This window comes from Lepisma saccharinum, chromosome 15, assembly GCF_977018435.1.
Source record: "Lepisma saccharinum chromosome 15, izLepSacc3.1, whole genome shotgun sequence".
Taxonomy (NCBI): domain Eukaryota; kingdom Metazoa; phylum Arthropoda; class Insecta; order Zygentoma; family Lepismatidae; genus Lepisma; species Lepisma saccharinum.
Window position 1 is genome coordinate 10,938,155 of NC_139243.1, and position 19,221 is coordinate 10,957,375.

At 39.4% G+C, this 19,221-nt stretch overlaps 1 protein-coding gene across 1 annotated transcript in view; it reads right to left on the bottom strand.

Moving 5' to 3' along the window:
* Window positions 1-19,221, bottom strand: part of LOC145999394 (uncharacterized) — a gene marked incomplete at its 5' end in the record, with an annotated part of 88,275 nt that overhangs the window by 19,251 nt on the left and 49,803 nt on the right. Inside the window, one exon of the mRNA XM_083136342.1 lies at window positions 2,473-2,609. Within this exon, the coding sequence (XP_082992468.1) occupies window positions 2,473-2,609 (137 nt within the window). The remainder of the gene's footprint in view (window positions 1-2,472; window positions 2,610-19,221) is intronic.

Consider the following 19,221-nt stretch of genomic DNA (forward strand, 5'->3'; position numbering starts at 1 on the left):
ACGATAATCCATTTCTTGCCAGACGCGTTCCAACATATCCTCTGTTATCAGCTCCACTGCATGAGAGATACGCCAACAACTGCCCCTGTTCGTGCAAATTCCATTACGCAATATGCTTGCTCTATCTTCGTTGTTGCCATTTTAGCTATCAAATACAAGTAGCGCATCTAGCGGATTTTACGTCAACTACAACCACAGGCTATAACTTTACAAACCTTCCTTTCTTCTTTCCCACCTGAATTGCTTTTGTATCTCTTTTCACTTAAAAATAAATTAACTTTACTTTTGTACCATTATTTTTGAATAACCCTGTATTTTACAAGGTCGTTTACTAGAAAAGACCTTTCTATATAAAAAAACATATATCTATATGTATGGTGCCAAAAACCATACCAGAAATTTTAAGCATGTTTTTTTAAGAAATAAAAAAATCGATCCATATCAAAAATGATTTTTTTTTCAATAAAAATCATGATGTTTATCCACCCTGTACTCAAGTAAATGCGAAATGCACTTTAGGGCTTGAACTTCTTGGGAGGTCCGAAGCAACAATAATCAAATTACAGAGGACCGGAATGTAGAGAATGTGACGTAATACAACATGCTTATGAAATGGCAATACAAGAGATTGATGCTGAATGAAATGTTAAGAACCACTGGTCTATCACTAAGACATCTCTATGTTACAGTGTTTTAAAAAGTATATATACGGACAACTTTCGTGTTTCACATAAGCGACATGGAAACGATATTGAAAGAAAGCATATGGTCTCCTTAACCCTAGCAATACCAAGGTATTTTTTGTTACACGAATGAAAGTTCAATTGAACTGGACTGATGTGTGTTTTCTGTCATTTGTACACATACGTTAACTAATTAGACACTACTTTCATGTTTTGTTATGGATTATACATGAAAGATAAATTGCATAATGATTTTTAAGTAATGATAGTAAATCACTGTAACATTTATTACTTTTCTTCAATTACAATGTTGATACTTGGAACAATGCTTAAACTGTGCAAAATTCTAGCAAAGTTATTTTTTTCTACTACCCATAAATTCATTATTTCGAATTATTACTATAGTTTAGCAATTAAATATATCCTCACATGTATTGAAATACCTTTAAAACATCATTGCAAAATGTTTCCTTAGAATTACCAAGGGGTGGGCCTTTGAAGCCCATAAACAATATAAACGAAATAAAGTAACTTTTTAGTGAACATTTTTGGGAAAAATCACGCGAAGTCATTCTAAATATTGCAAAGAGCCCCCCCCCCTGGTATTGCAAGGGTTAAGAACTTATTGGAACGTTGAGAGTTCAGTGAATAAGCAAGAAAACGAATGGAAACGATAATATTGCTTGATGGGTGCCGCAGAAGAAACAGGGCAAAAGAGTTTGATTTCAAAGGAAAGGGAAAAATAGTGAATCGAATAATCCAGGATTTTCGTGAAATGAATCTGGCAACCTTGGGTGGGTTTAAAGATATGCCACCGCAGAGTCTTTCCTAAGAGAACAAAATGAAAATAATGTAATGTTTACGGGCCATACTACGATAGAAATGTTTTGGAAAAAGAGAGAGAAAAGAGACACTAAAGAACCAAGAAAAGAGGAGGAGAGAGTGAGAGAAGCGAAGATAGAGAAATAAAGAAGTAAAATATAAGAAAGAGAAACAGAAAAAGTGGTAAAATAATTAATACAAGAGGGATTAAGCAGGAGGAGCAAGGATGTCGAAAAACTAGAAGATACAAGATAAGGAAAACAAAACCGAGAAAAGAATACTAATAAAAGAAAGAGGGAAAAATAAGTAAGCAATTAATCCTTATTATAAAGGAATCAAGTGACGGTAGAGAGAGAAGGGGGGAAGCACGGGAGATAAATAAAACCGAGACACAGGAAGAGAAGAAGATGCAGCATCAGAGGGAAAACAGAAATAAAGAAGGTAGATACAAGAGAGAGAAGGATAAACCAAGACAGAAAACAGAAGAGAAAAGCAATAATACAAATCATTACTATCATAGGACGTAAGCAAAAAATAATATATTCTAACAATGAAGAAGGAAGAGCAAAAGCTAGAAAGAAGATAGGAGGTAAGGAAGCAAAAAAGTAGGGAAAGGGTGGAAGAGAAAGCAAGTATTTCTTCCTTATGTCACGAGAGGGCCAAGTGACTACCAGATTGAGAGAGGGGAGATAAGGAAGAAAACACGATAAAAAACGAAGAGAAAAAGTAGTAGAAGAAAACAACCAACACGCGAGAGAATAACCAAGACGAATATATTCTAGCATTGAGAAAGGAAGAGGAAATCCTAGGAAGAAAATATGGAAAAGGGTTACAAGTAAAAGAGAGTGGAGTATATAAGCAATTTTTACAGACAGTCCAACTGATCTCCCCGAGACATTCCCAATCGGCGTCCATGACACTAAGATAACTTACGTCACAATATGGCGGAGGTGCACGATCCTCTTACCTGCACGAGCTCCCCATAGAGGTGACCGTTGGCCGTGAACGTGAGGTGACATAAGAATGGCAGACGATCCTCCCTCGGCTTGTGCAACTCCAGTTCGTAAGTCTTTCCAACATCCCCATAGTACGTTCGGTTGCAAACTGGAACGACAAACAACAATACCTGATCAGATTATCTAGCTCATTATCTTACAAAAAGATACAACATGGATTATATTCATAAACACATTACTTAATGTATATTAATAAACGCAATAGAAATGTATTTTGAATTGAACTCTCTGCTTATTTAAAGTGTGAGATGTTCATCGTAGTTGAATCGAACTCTTTGCTTTCCTCTGGACATAAGTAAGAGATGGTCATCATCGTTTAATTGATCTCTGCTTTCCCCTCTAAATAAGAAAGAGATGGTTATCATACTTTAATTTATCTCTGCTTTCCCCTCTAAATAAGAAAGAGATGGTCATCATAGTTTAATTGATCTCTGCTTTCCTTTCTAAATAAGAAAGAGATGGTCATCATCGTTTAATTGATCTCTGCTTTCCCCTCTAAATAAGAAAGAGATGGTCATCATAATTTAATTTATCTCTGCTTTCCCCTCTAAATAAGAAAGAGATGGTTATCATACTTTAATTTATCTCTGCTTTCCCCTCTAAATAAGAAAGAGATGGTCATCATAGTTTAATTGATCTCTGCTTTCCTTTCTAAATAAGAAAGAGATGGTCATCATCGTTTAATTGATCTCTGCTTTCCCCTCTAAATAAGAAAGAGATGGTCATCATAATTTAATTTATCTCTGCTTTCCCCTCTAAATAAGAAAGAGATGGTCATAATAGTTTAATTGATCTTTGCTTTCCTTTCTAAATAAGAAAGAGATGGTCATCATCGTTTAATTCATCTCTGCTTTTCCCTCTAAATAAGAAATAGATGGTCATCATAATTTAATTTATCTCTGCTTTCCTTTCTAAATAAGAAAGAGATGGTCATCATAGTTTAATTGATCTCTGCTTTCCTTTCTAAATAAGAAAGAGATGGTCATCATAATTTAATTTTTCTCTGCTTTCCCCTCTAAATAAGAAAAATATGCTCATCATAGTTTAATTGATCTCTGCTTTCCTTTCTAAATAAGAAAGAGATGGTCATCATAGTTTAATTGATCTCTGCTTTCCCCTCTAAATAAGAAAGAGATGATCATCATAGTTTAATTTATCTCTGTTCTTTCTTCGTGTTTCGAACGTTCAAAAGAGAGGCGGGCAGTTTAACTGTTAAAGATTAAAAATTTTGAAAAAAGAGCCGTTGGCAACAGACGCCAACAAAACGTATATAAACTCCCAGATGAGAGTGGGGGAGGTCGGCTGTTGGAACTGAGACTTGGAAGGGAGAGGCTGTTTTTACTTCGGTCAGCTAGGACCGGAGGACAGGTCTCCCGAAACGGATGCTGTAAGAGATTAGATTGCCGGGCAAGCTAGTGCCTTGTGTCCAGTTTACAGGTACAAAGGTAGTTTGTACTGGATGTTATTTGGAAGTAATTACGGTGCGCCGGGCAGCCTAGTGCCTTGTCACCGTGGAGTGTTGAGAAATGTACACGTCGGGCGACCTCGCGCCTGTTAAGACGTTTCTTGGAGTAACGCGAGTCTACCTTGTGACAAGCGTACTCCCGATGTAATTCATGAAATGTAAAGCATCGAGGTACAAACAATAGAGATTTCCAACATCAAAATTAGAGTTTTGGCCCGATAATTAGAGAAATGAACGTTCGGATACGATTTGTATATACTTCAAATTTTACGTTAATTAAACTATAGAAAACATCCAAAATTTTCCGTTTTTAATTTCACAGATGCTGGACAAGGTAATTTATCCCCTTTCGCAAAGGTTATTTGTCTCTTGTAGTTAATTATATAATTATGTTGACTTGTAGCAACCCACGTACATTGTAGTTCAAAGAAAGATACCCCTAGACAAATGTGAGCCGAGTACGAAGTGCACCGAACCTCGAGTGCGGAGGTAAAGTGTGGGGGACCAGGCAAGTAACAAGATGGTCATCATAGTTTAATTTATCTCTGTTTTCCCTCTCTAAATAAGTAAGAGATGTTCATCATAGTTGAATTGAACTCTTTGCTTCCCCTCTCAATAAGCAATAGAGAAACACCGTAACTGAATTGGACTCTTAGCTTTACACTCTAAACAACTATGTAATGTTCATTAGAGCAGCACTCTTCATATTTCCCTTCTTAATAAGTGACATTCGTCATATTATTACAATTTTAATTCTTTGCTTTACCCAGAAGAAAAGAAATTATGTTCTTTAAACTAGATTTCTTTCAAAACTTCCGTGTAAACCATTACTGCATCCAAGTAAGATCTCCATGAATGTGTCCGTACTCTAGACTCTGGAGGTACATATTCCAATTGCGAAGCAAGATGCTATTCGAAGTCTGGAACGCACCTTGTACCTTTAATTAGCTCTGAAACATCCCCCGCAGGTAAATAATTTCTGCGTTAGCATTCTAGCGCACGAAGTAGGAGGAGGAGTAACGCAATTTCTCTCCCTCTCGTTATTTCCCCTAAGACTCTCTCTCCACGAGAACACAGACACTCGAAAGCGCTCCCCATAATCTGCAATTCCGGCGCTTGTGGTCCTTGTAATGTATGCACGAGCGTGAGTTTGCGGTATTGTTCTGTGCAAATTTTCTCCGTTTTTTCCCGTTCCCACAGTCTCGTCTGACGGGTAACAGACGTGAATTTCGAGGCGGGAGGATATTAAAAACTCATTAGCTTCAGCCTCTGTTTGTCAGTTTTTTAGATCCGAAGAGGATTTTTTGGGCTCTGGCGTCCTCTTTCTGTGGCTCGCTGATGAACTTCTTCTTTTAGTAAACTCTTTCCCACTGTTCTTACGCGAGGCTAATGTTACGGAGGTTGGCTGGCTCGATGTAATCGTTTTAAGGTTCCCTCTAATAGCACTATAATTACCCTATCCTTTCTACAAGACTTTATTACGAAGCCATTCAAGAAGTTTAAAAGCAAAGAGGGCGGTAATGATGGTTTACAGGGCTTACTAATCACCGAATGTGAGTTTCCTCACCGTTTTATTTCTCAGAACTCCTAATCAGATATAAAATATAGACACATATAACCAATTCATACATATGAGTTTCTTCCGGGACTGGACCAATGTATGAGAGAGTTCTCAGCTGGTGATGATCCTCACACGGAGCTCCCTTCTTCTTGGAGGTCCGCTCCAGCCGGTGTGTCGACACCAACTGAAGTTCTGAGCCGATCGAGCTCTTTATATAGACCCCGCCTACTACAGTAGCGTAAGCCAGTGGCAGTAATAGGAACTAACAGTATTCCGTGACCAACTCTCCGCTACCAACAGCGTAGCTCATGTCGCTATTCCACTGGCACATTCTTATGTTTTGTGCACTTCCAAATAGCATATGTACGTACATGTGTGCTAAACCGCATCTATAACTTACAGCATCATAATAAAACAAAATGAAAAGGCATCGAATGAACAGTGTATGATTAAAGAATAGAAATGGACTTTATCACTGAAAAATTGAAAAGATCCAAGTCTTTGTTACCACATCGCTGCATCGTAGTAACATCCGCCCTATGGCATGACCTAACAAGTCAAGCATTGAGCAAGTTCGATTTAGGATCAGTCTTCATACACCTCACATTCTAATTTTGCTAAAATCTGGAAGGATTCGAGACTTATGGAGGGTTATTCTGGGACCGGTCTTGGAAGTTTTCTCCTCGCGGTAAAACCAGCAGTTAATAAATTAGTATATAACTCATTACTCGATGCTTGATGATAGGATTCTCTCGGAAGTTGTAATTCTATAAATTTATGAAGACTTACCAGAAACATGCGTAAGTAAAACATATGTACATCACTCAGTATACTATTTATTCTACGTATTACAATTTAATGATCATTGATTAGGTGTAATTTGTTTCGAACAAAATTTCGAGCAGGAGGTTATTGTAAAAGTAGATCACAATTACTTTCCTAATACCAGTAAGTATGAGTTGATTTTTAAAGTGAGTAATTGTAACTAAGTTACTTTTTGAACCAAGTAACTTTCCGAACACTGACTACCATATCGAATGCTTCTTCGAGTTCAAGCTCGAGGAAAACCCACTTCAGTCAAGACACTCCAGTTACCCAGAATTACCTTTAAGCGTTTCCGGCATTATCGCACCTCGCTTTTTTCCCCCGCCGATAGATTTAGAGTCAATAAACCAACCAGGCTCATTCTCCAGAAGCAATTTAGAGGACTCCCCGCGTCAGGCGTGATTCAAAATAAGGGCGCTTAACTCAGAGATATTGAACATTAAAATCGTGTTCATTGTTATTTACGAGGTTGCCGCGGACTGTTCGGATCTGTGACGTCATGCCTGGGCGCGCAAGGCATTGTGGGAGGTTGAAGAGTTTTGCGGGTTTTGAGCGCATGATCTACTGCAATGGGTAAATAACGAGGCTATTTCTGAAAGATTTATACCGTGAAATGTCTGTTTCTCAAGGGGACTAGTCCAAGGAAATCCTATTGGAAGAAAGGTGCTAAAATAACAAATAAAGATGCGTATTTTTCAGCACGGATAGTGTAACGTATTAACAGTGAGAAAACAGTCCGTATACTTATTTGGTGCTTCAGGAAGACAAATAAGGAACTGGCTTTCTAAGATAATGTAACCCTATGGGTTAAATGGCGCTACTGAAGGACGAATCAAGACGGTAGAACATTAAATGCACTCGCTGTATTAATGACATGTTTATTATTGACTGGTTTAGTAACGATATTATACTTAAGTAACCTGATCATAGTGTATTTAATAGTAAGAAATATACCTAAGTAACTTGTAAATAGAAAACTTGGTCCTGTCCTTTAAGGCGAGAATGTCTTGTTCGGGTTACAGCCATTCCATTGCTACGGTACTGTTGAATCGTTACAAAGGCTATCCCAAACTACTAATATCGTGTCTAGGTTGATCTAATCATAGAATACCTTCCATTCGACATGTATCCAAATCAGACACCATGGCTGCTCTGAATATTCACATTCCATCCTTTCGTCGTGATCTAGCTGACATGAAATTTTTATACAAGATAATAAATTGCAAAATCAGACCAGATCTCCTAATCAGTGAATTCACACTTAGGGTACCCCAAAAGCAAACGCGCAACCTGAAACTCTTCCACAACCCAACCACTAGGCTATCCCTTCTACAACGCTCCTTGTTGTACAGGCTCCCAGAAATCTACAACAAACTTTCCCTGAATGTAACTAGATGTTTTCCTTCCAGAACGTAATTTTTGTATATTACTGACCAAGAACATGTAAATCTATCCCATCTTTTTATTGTTTTTATCTTTTGTTACTATTTGTTTCTACTTTATGTTTCAGTGTAAAATGGCTAAATAAGACTGTATCTGAAACTCTGAGTAAATAAATAGATAAATATTCATTTATCACTTATTTAGGAATTAAGACTTAATATCAACATATGTGTCTGCAGTCTTAAGCCATAACTGTGCTACAACAGATGAAAAACGAGAGATAGGGGCTGGAAGGATAGGAAAAAACAAGAGAGATGAAAGGAAGAGAGAGAAAGAGATGGAAGGGAAGTAAAAATACAGAGTGGGAAAGATGGAAAAAAAGTAAGAAAACAAGAGGGGGAGAGAAGGAAGGAAGCGAAAGAGGAAAGAAGAGAGATGGAAGGGCAGAAAGATATATATATATATATATATATATATATATATATATATATATATATATATAGATAGATAGATAGATAGATAGATAGATAGATAGATAGATAGATATAGATATAGATATGAGAGAGAGAGAGAGAGAGAAGTAGTAAGACATGTATAAAGTGGAAGAAAAGTACGGATACAAGAGGGGGAGAGAAAGATTGATTTGTTTTATCATACTTCTCTTTTTGTGCCACTTTTGGCTAATTTGCGAGGATGGGGATAGATGATGATAAGATGAAATTGATGAACAATCACAAACATCCATGCCCAGGCCTGGTTTCGAACACGGGAACCCTACCGTCGTAGCCGGCAGAGAGACAAAGGGAATAAAATAAAAAAAGGAACCACCAAACAGAGCCTACCTGAAAATAAGTCCACCCTTGGGCCTGTTCGAACAAAATTCTCTGCCAACGTCTATGTTATGCTATAACCTAAGGCTATATACAAGAATAATCCACACAAACACACCATAGAACACAAAATCTTACAGTGTTTATCCTGATGGGCCTATCCGATGGCGCAGTGGTTGCGTCGTCGCCTTGTAATCAAGGGGTTCCGGGTTCGATACCCGGTGGAGGCCAGAGGCGTCTTCTGGGCGCATGCGTCAATTGTGGGAAAATAATTATTACTTTGTTTCACTTCAGATCCAAGAAATGTAATATAAGCTTAGTTGAGCGCTCTCGTGTAAAATGAATACTTCTCCTATATGAAGAAATTAGAATGTAGAAATGCTCAAGCTGTCCGATGTACCGCATCAGCAAAGGAAATTTTCAAGTGGGCAAGCGCTGCTCGCGTGCTTCTTCCCTCCCCTCTCCGCTTCTTGCCCCTCACAATGCGAGAAAATCGCGTTGGCTGCATGCGGTGAGGTGACAGCTACAGAGAAGAGTGTGCTTGTTGTTTCGTTGAACAAAGAGGTGGCAGAGATTGATCTTTCTCCTTGGAGGTACAGTGCAATGCACATTTAGCTTAAAGTTTGGTTTATTTTTATTTCTGTCTCTTTCAAAGTTCCACATGACTTAGTGCAGTATTTTTCCGAAATATTTAAAAAATGACGGAAGATGAAACAGGACCTAATTAAAAAACCATTCAACATTCGCCCTTTCTCGGAAAAACAAGAAGTAGTTAAAAATTATAGACCTTGCCCTTCTTTAACTGGCCTGTGTAGTAATCATAAGGATAAGAAACAGGAGTATGTAAGACATTTTCAAACTGCGCAATACAAGAAAACTAGCTCGATGGCAGGTTGTGATGTTAGAGAGAGGTAATAATATAATATAATGTAATATAATTCCATAATATACATATACATGTTTTAAAAACTTTGTGTACAGCATGCTCTTTATGAAAATCCAGAATACGCCACTGGCAGAGGCACATAGTGGTTCGGATCCCACTTTAAACTGTAGGTTCAGTCCCGATTAGCCTTACTGTGCATAAAGTGAACTTAAAGCACCAAATCAGGGTTTATCCTCACTGTAGGTAGAAAGTAGCTTCCACGATGCAGTAGGTGACACTGTAGTATTGAGTAGTTTGGACTCGGCTATGACTCAACTAAACGCACAGGTATGAAATTAGGCGGGTGGCAGAAGTTCGCGCTGTTGCCACGTCGGAGCACAACCCCACAAGAGAATGAAAGATCTCTTTGTAGAGTTTGTCCTTGTAATCCATGTGATGCAAACTGACTATATTTGCTGGAAAGGTCAGGGGTGACAGAAAAGTGGCTGACGCTCGAACTAGACAACGCAGCCCGGTTGACGTTGCCGTACAGTGCGCGGGAACCAGCGACTTCTGTCCCGCTCTCGCTTTGCTTTTCCGACATGTGGCAACAGCGCAATTCTGCCCAGCTGTCTAAACCCCGTACCAGCTGACTGTAGACCAGGCGAACGAGACCAAGTCTGCGCAAGAAGTGACGCGACACGTCTCCACCAATGAACAGTGAGAGAAACGGGATTGCGCAATGGACGACTGGAGTTATCCGATTTCTCTGCTTTGCTCTGTCAGTGTTTCAAACTTTGCAAACGATAATACCGTACGCACATGGCAAACGTACCGCATCTTTGTCTCCAGGTCCGTACGATTGGTTAAAGAATTTCTTAGGGAAATATTAGGGATAAAACTGCAAGAGCAAATTTTGACAAGCCGTGCATTTAGCATTCTGTACATGTACGGAAATGACCATACGGTTGGCAACGCTGCGCTTCCACCACTCTATTTCCCTCCACCTTCTCTGCCAGTATGCGAGGCCCTGCTCTACAGTTAGATGGGACAGTGTATACAGGGTGGCTCAATAAGTCACTTAACACCCCCAGTACAAGGCCACTGCGGCATGGAACGTGAAAATGGCGATGACCAATTGTTGCCTGGCCAAGGGGGAACCACAATGACGTCACCCGCATGCTCGGCAGTCATCTAGATGTCCGCCATCTTGAATTCAATTTCAGAAATTTAAATGGGAAGGAAAAAGGAAAGGACGTGTTACTCTCCCATGTGGGAATCGCCCTTGAATTTAAAATTAGGTGAAAACAAATGTCACAGTTGTTTTCCTGGTGATATTCTAGCCCATTTTGATATGTCGCACGACCCCCTTCCCATTTAAATTTCTGAAGTTGAATTCAAGATGGCAGACATTAAGATGACTGCCGATCATGCTGGTTACGTCTCAGTGTTTATCCCTTGGCCAGGCAACGATTGGTCATCGCCATTTTCACGTTCCATGCCGCAGTGGCCTTGTACTGAGGATGTTATGTGAATTATTGAGCCACCCTGTAGTTTCATGGACGTGCGTTTAGTCGCGCTTCTTCAGTCTGATTGACTCACCCTGCCATGCACCTGCCTTGGGACGAAACAAAGTTTCTGCCAAGCAATGGCATCGCTGCCTTGGATTGCGATGAAGTTAGCGTCTCCAGGAAGAGACGCGCCAACTTAGAAATTCATGCGGTGCACCGGAGTTAATGTCGCATCCAGGTGCGACGCAGAAAATCCAGTTTCCACGCGTATCGCGGGATGAAGCAGACTCTGGAGATTGTATGGGAGGGAAGGGGAAGCGGCCCAGATGATGTTTTCTTGAGAAAAGGTGGTCAACTTTAACGAAGTCGGCGCGGAGTGGGACTTTAGGTGAAATGTCGCTTACAACGGACAAAAATACGCTCCAGACAAAGTTTCTACATATTCTGAAAGTATGTTCTCCCCCTTTCCCTACTCTGTACGTTCTCCTATTTTCTATAACGGGAACAAAAAGCTTCGGATCAGTGTTTGAAAGGTTACTTTATAAATTACTACTCAGTTACTTTAGACTTACTTCATTCCGGAGAAATAGTAACTCGCATTCACGTGTTCATTTCTCACTTATTAATTATTAATCCAATATATATAAAGCCCCAATCCCACCACTGACTGACTCACTGACATAAATGTTCTCCATGAAGGAAGCCCCACAGACGAAAAATGACCGATAACAACCCCCCCATGAAATCGTCCCAAAAGACCGAGAAAATTAAAAAAATCGCTCACTTTGCCCTTTTTTAAGGATGGAAATGCCCTTTTTTCACGTCCTTAACAACCGTTTCCAAGGGCATTTTTTGCAGCACACGTTGTTTCATTCAATTCTTAATTGTCTAGCTACATTATATTTTTCACAGATCTACAACACACAGATGAATCAACTCCTGGCTTTGAAAAGGTGGCTCAAACAAGGGTGACATCTACATAATAAGGAGTTTCAGCCCAGATACAATTACGTATATATTGGTAAACTCAATGCGAATATATTATCTACATCGTGGTTGTTTTAACTAAATGTTTAGGGGGTATAATGACATGCAATTCCTTAGAGCTTGGCGTTCTTATGGTTGTCCATGGAAACGGACGTTGCTAGGGAACTTAACCCTAGAACACTACCGTGTTCCAATATTACAGTATAACTACCGCTACGTAAATTTTACGTACATGAAGGAATCTATTTTTAAAACAACCTCTACATCATGAAAACAAATTTCTATTCATTGTGAACATTATTTTGTTTATTTTTCCTTATATTGGAATTTTATTCTTAATTTTAAAATGTATAAGCATGGTTTTATTAAACATAGAATATCTTAAGAGAAGGTCTTGCTTGATAAGCCCGTTCGTACATTAAGAATGAAGGCGAAAAGTTCGAGCAATGAAAAGCAAATAATAATAATAATATTCATAACTCTGTAAATAAGGATCAAATGTAATTTTAAAGTCTTACAAGAAAATAGTGCAAGCTTCTAAACTTTTGTTTTCAAAATCTAAGTATCCAAATCGAATTTACAAATGTAAAAATTATGTGGAAGATACTTCTCGTTTTACACAGCTACGTAAAATTGATGTACAGTGAACAACATAACAAACCAAATCAAGACGATCAGCGCATGCACCCTCCTTACCGCAACTGCCTTATGTCTGACAGACAACTTGAGGCACTGCTAGGCAGAGGGGTGACTGGGTGCGAGGTGGGAGGTAGGGGAGGGATTTGAGCGCAAAGCATACGTAAATTTTACGTGCGGTAGTGTTCCACCACAGACATACTAAAATTGGCTTCCCACAGGAGCAGTACGTAGTTGTCATCCTCATTTTCTTGTAGTTGCAGAAACTGCAGTACTTTCAGTTCCCTTGTGACGTGGCTGCTACTGTACTTGTCTCTTCCTTCCCCAGTACCTTCAAAATTGACTTTCGTAATTCCTGTGACAGTCCCGAATTTATTGGCCTTTGCTCCTGCCAGATCTTGGTCAAGTTCTCATGGAGGTGAAGCATGAACTGAATTCGTGAGAATGGTCTCTTTTCTGAGTTGCCCTGATTGTTGTAGAAGTTGTGAGTGTCAATAATGTATCCATTAATATTGATCATATTATAGAAAAATGAGATATTATAGAAAAAATTCACGCAAATCTTACGTGAATACAAATGGCGTTATTACTACATGCACGTCAAAATTACGTGCAAGATTTTTCTTCAGTTACTATCGCTACGTATTATTGACGTACAGAGTCCCACATAACGCACAAACTAAAGACGTTCACTGCTTCCACCCTCCTTACCACAGTGCTGCCACACACCTGACAGAATGCCCGAGGAATACCATAGGTGGAGGGGTAGGTGGGTGCGATGTGGGAGGTAGGCGAGGGAATTGAGCGCCAAGCATACGTACATTTTACGTACGGTAGTGTTCTAGGGTTAAGCAAAGTTTATTTTCACCCAGAAAACTACTGTAAGTGAATTATACTATACATTTCATATTTCATAATACGAGCGTCAGAATTTATTACAGGAGCAAGGTAAGAATTTGAGGGGAATGACGAAAAACAATTATTATCCAATTACGTTGAAAATGTGAAAATGACAAAAGACGTAAATATTGCATTTACAATTTAACGTCGCTATTGAATTTGTTTATGCAAAACATACGGTTATTCCTTACTCACTTTATTATCAAGAAGTTAGACAATACTATTTTGAATATCTGTACCTTATTAGAGGCCATACACACATAACGTTACTTTTCTAAACTTTTCAAATTAGCGAACTTATACACTTGTGCTCCTTCATCCAATACAACATGCAGACATTTTAAACCATCTATAATATGATTACGCCCACAACGTGGCCGAAGGTCACGCATGCGAGCGTATAAGACGTGGCCAAAGGCCACGTCGAAAGTACGCGAGTCCAATATATATATATATATATATATATATATATATATATACCTGTATATATAGCCCCAATCCCACCACTCACTGACATAAATGTTCTCCATGAAGGAAGCCCCGGAGGCGAAAAATGCCCGATTACGACCCCCCATGAAATTGTCCCAAAAAGCCGAGAAAATTAAGAAATCGCTCAATTAGCCCTTTTTAAGGGTGAAAATGCCCATTTTTCACGTCCTTAGCAACCTTTCCCATGGCTTTTCTTTTTTCCTCACATTGTTCCCTTCAATTCTTAATTGTCTAGCTACATTATATTTCTCACAGATCACACACAGATGAATCAACTCCTGGTTTTGAAAAGGCGCCTCAAACAAGGGTGACATCTACATAAGAAGAAGACTCAGTCCAGATACAATTACACATATAATGCGAAAATATCTACATCGTGCTTGTTTTAACTAAATGTTTAGGGGTATAATAACAAACAATTCATTAGAGCTAGCCGTGATTGTCGTTGTCCATGGAAACGGACGTTGCTAGGGAACTTAAAGAAACTTTATTTTCAACCGGAAAACTGCTGTAAGATAGTTATGCTAGACTTTTCGAATTTCAAAACATGAGCATCAGAATTTATTATAGAGGAGAGGTAGGAATTTGATGGGAGAAGACGGAAAACAATTATTTTTCAATTACGTTTACAAATGTGAAAATGACAAAAGACGTAAATATTGCTTTTCCAATTTAGTGTCGCTATTGAATTCGTTTATACAAGAAATCAAACTATCTTTAAACGGTTATTGCTTACACACTTTATTATTAAGAAAATTGGCAATACTATTTTGAATATTTGTACCATATTAGAGCCCGTACACATGTAAAGTTACGTTCAAAACTTTCCAAATAAGCGAAGCACGTCGGCAACTTTGCCACGTTGATAGTGGAGATGCTTCACCATGCACGTGGGAAAGGAGTTCCAGATCACATCCTCAGGTTGAAGGTGGGAGCTTTATGTCTAATTACGCAGAACCTAAATTTCGATGATAGACTAATGAACGGTACCAAAGTGTATATTGTGGCCACAAGTCCTCGGCTGATCACGGTGCGGCGACCAGGAGACATCCAACACTTCGGCATACCAAGAATAGTATTCAGGTTTAGTATTGTTATTGGGAGCTGGATTATATGGGGGCTCTATTCCCTGACCGGTGAGGTCACCCGACCTGAACCTACTCCATTTCTCTTCTTGGGATATCACAAATTACATGTTTATGAGATCGCAGCGGACACAGACACGGAATTAGTGTTAGGATTGTTCGTGTTTGTGGTGTCATTCTTAACAAGCCCGGTGTGGCAGAGTCTTTCGCACTGCTGCCATGCTTGCATTCTGATTGGTCGTCGTCATTTTGAACAACTGTCGTGAGGTTCAAAATTGTACCTTGTTAGCACCTGTTTGTCATATGAAACTAGTTTTCAAACGTCAAACATGTAACTCATACGCCTAATTCAATGTAAGTAAATGTCGTTACACATTGTAGTCAGCAATATCCATACGTGTCACTGATTCGTCATTCGTATGGACCATAGTACATGCTACAGCTCGGCATGTTTCAGCCCATATCTCGTTACGGCTTCTCCGATCCTAGGCTCCCTATCTCAAATTATTCAGTGTTGCATCACCTATTTCCTCTTTCCTTTCAAACGCTTTCACAGAGGTCGGCGTTATGATCATCGACACAAGTGCGCATGCGCGAACTGGACGAGTTCAGTGACACGATGGGGGTGATAGCTGTTAGTGGAAGTCGGAGGGGAAGCATGTTCCGTAAAAAATCGTCTGCAGCTGACAAAACATTGGAGTTTCAAACGTAGTAACCGCCGCAGCATTAGAAAAGTGCGATAATAGACAATAGAATGCATACAAAAGAAATATCAATCTGAAACCTATTTAGCACTTCCGTTTTTGCCTTTGGATTTGTCCTCTTGAGCTAGGTGCATCTCCATAGCTCTGTATATCATTTACTGAGGAGCAAGATTTGGGGCTCACGGGATATTTCTGGAGCTGTTTGCTTAGGTGCATTTTCCGCTCAGATGGGCTAATTGGTACAAGACCTTCACTTAGGAAGTTCGTCAAAGAGTCCTAGCTTTCCACCTTGAGAATTCTTGCTCCAGTGCCTCGTTGAAGATGCCAATCGTGTGGCTGTTGTTCCACCCAGGAGTGACGAAAAGAGGTTGACATGATAACAAAAGGGACATGCTTAATTACCGGCAACGCGTCTGATGAAATTTCTGAGGTATTTCCTGTGTTTTCATTTCATAAGACAACCCCGCCCTAACGAACGCCTTTGAACGCTCGCTGGAGACGGTTGATTGTGTTTTCGCGGTCTCAAGTCTTTCGTCGATCTGGAAGGAGGGAACATACAAATTATCCAACTTTCAGAAATACTCTTTCGAAAATTTCCTGCTTCTGTTTTTGACTTCTTCCTTTTTGTACCGTTCATAACTCACCCCCCTCGGAGGCAGGGATGGTGGGTGAGAGGAGGAGAAAGAGGGTAGGAGGATTGAGTTAGAAAATAAGGTAATGGGGGAGAGGAAAGTAAATTTTCCAACAAAAAGCGTAGGAGGGTCTTATTAGCCCGGCTGAGAGATCTCGAGAAAGAGAGTCTGGAAGAAAAATTCCAGATGAATAAGATCTCTCTCTCCGTCCTTCATGGAGCCTAGCGGAGGAGGGGAGGAGAAGATCTTGGTTGAGTGATGGACATTAGAGTCACACGAGAATCATTTCTCTTCACTATATTTTCCTTTTGTTTTACTTTTCTCCGGTCATTTTTCTTACTTTATCTTCACGTTCTTCTTTTTTTAAATATATGTATATCTTCTCTTTCCACGAAAACAGTTTTTATTTTTCACATTTCAAAAAACTTAGATACTTCTTTCCATCAACTTCTCTTCTTCATTGTTGAACTAAAGATTCTTTTAAGGTACTCCATTCTCTTTTACCTACTTGTGAAGTTGTGAACCTGTACAACATTTAGCCTTTGGACTTATATGCCATTTAATTTATTATAATTGTTTATATACAAGTACTTTTATAACACCATTAAGCCTTGTTTCCATGATGTGAGAAACTCAATATGCTGGCCAAGGCAGAAATTTATTTTATTATAAAACATAAACTAAACGTAACGTTTCAACCTTCTAGCAAGGTCTTATTCAGACTCTGCACTAAGTACAAATGTAACAAGATACAAAACACGACGATTTATTAGAACTCTCTAACGTTTGTGTATATATATCGTCCTGTTTTGTACCTTGTTACATTTGTACTTGGTGCAGAGTCTGAATAAGACCTTGCTAGAAGGTTGAAACGTTACGTTTAGTTTATGTCTTATAATAAAATAAATTTCTGCCTTGGCCAGCATATTGAGTTTTTCAAGTACTTTTCAAAAATAACATTACGATCCTTTATTATTAATTTTAAGTGTGAGGGCAACTTTTACTTCTTTTGAGTTATTCCATATGAAGTGACTCAGAAACCAAATTCTAATCTTTGTGTCTTGTTACTCAAATTCTGCATCGACACTTATATCCCTATTACGTATCATGTTTGAATAATGAGAGGTCAATACTGATTAATAATATGTCAATAATTATGACTAGGTCTCGGAAGTTGAGAAAAAATCCTTTTTCTTCCTAGTGTCCGAAGACGAGGCCCAACATAATATATGTTCATTTCGGGTCATTGTAGGCCAGAAAATGGTGGGTTTTATTTGACCTTTTTTGCCTTTTTCGGCGTTTTTTGGCCTATTGGTCCTTTTTTAGCCTATTTTTAGGTCTTAACGGCTTTTTTTGCAACTTCACCTTCTTTCGACTGCGTTTTTACTGCCCATTCTCAATTTGAATCATCATCAGTTCATCACCTCTTAAACATCCTTTCTGTAGTAAAGAAATAAAAAGAAAGAAATAAATAAATATATTTGAACCATCCCTGAAAAGAGAGAAAAACATTTTTGGACGACTGAAGCAGGTACGGTACAAGGTCCTTTAATATGTGAATATTTTAATAATTTAATTTACAAGTTGGATGGTATTTAACACCATTACTGGAGTCAATTGGCTATTTACCCATCATTAATGCCGATATATCTAAATTAAGAACTGAAGTGCGCAGCTGTGAGAATGACAGTAGCAGTCTAAGGACAGTGTGAGAGGTACAATTGAGGTACAATGCCTCTAAAGTGCGATTTACTTGAATCAATGGCGTGGAGAGCCATAGGAAGGATGGAAGCTGGAGTGTCTCAAAATGCCATTTCTCGCCTGTATTTTCGGCTCCAAAAAAAGGAAAATGTGCGACGAAGGCAAAGTCAAGGCTGTCCGCGAGCAACAACAGCAAAATACAACAGGTACCTCTTGTTAACAACCGATTGGAACAGACGACAGAATGGAACGTAGCTATAACATGCCATTCTCACAGCAATAGGGCGCAGATGTCATCTCAAACTGTCTGCAATCCCCTTCTTAAAGACGACCTCTATGCATATAGACTCAAGCTTCCAGTCCGTAGAAACTAGGCTGAGTAACACCGCAATTGGGGCCACAACGAATGGGGTTGAGCGGTGTTCTCCGATGAGTCGCGGTTCAGCCTCCATTCTTACAAACGACGTCCCTAATCTGGAAGGAATGTGGAACAGGCTATAACCCTGTTTTTGTTCAAGAAACATTCTAAAAAGGAGGTGGTGAAATGATTTTCTGAGTTGGAATCAAAATTGTGGGACGTACGGACGTCCACGTCATCCAAAATGGCAGTTTGACAGACCTTAGATATGGAGACGAGAACCTCAGGCCTCTTGCCATGCCGCGCGCAGATGCAATAGGTGATCGTTTCCTTTTCATCGGCGATAATGCTCGTCCTCACAGCGTTCTGTTAGTGCACAACGTGCCAGAGGACGAGGGAATAGTGAGTATGGAGTGGCCACCGTGATTACTAAACTTAAATCCCATAGAGAATGTCTGGGATGCACTTGGCAGACGCCTTCTATGTAGGATCGCACCTCCCTCAAATCTTCCAGAGATGAAATTGCCCAAAGTGAAGAGTGGCGAGGAATCCTCCAAGCTCTCATCGATCACCACATCGAGTCCATGCCACATAGATGTGCATCGTTGTTGGCCGTTCGAGATCACACGCGATACTAGGGGTGAGTTACTGCTGTGACTATGTCCGTTTGTGAGCTGTTCTATTGGTACACACATTGCTCTATAGTGACGCACATCATGCGAGCATTGGTTCAAGCGACTGTAGGGTCTTTCTGTTACCTGTACTAAT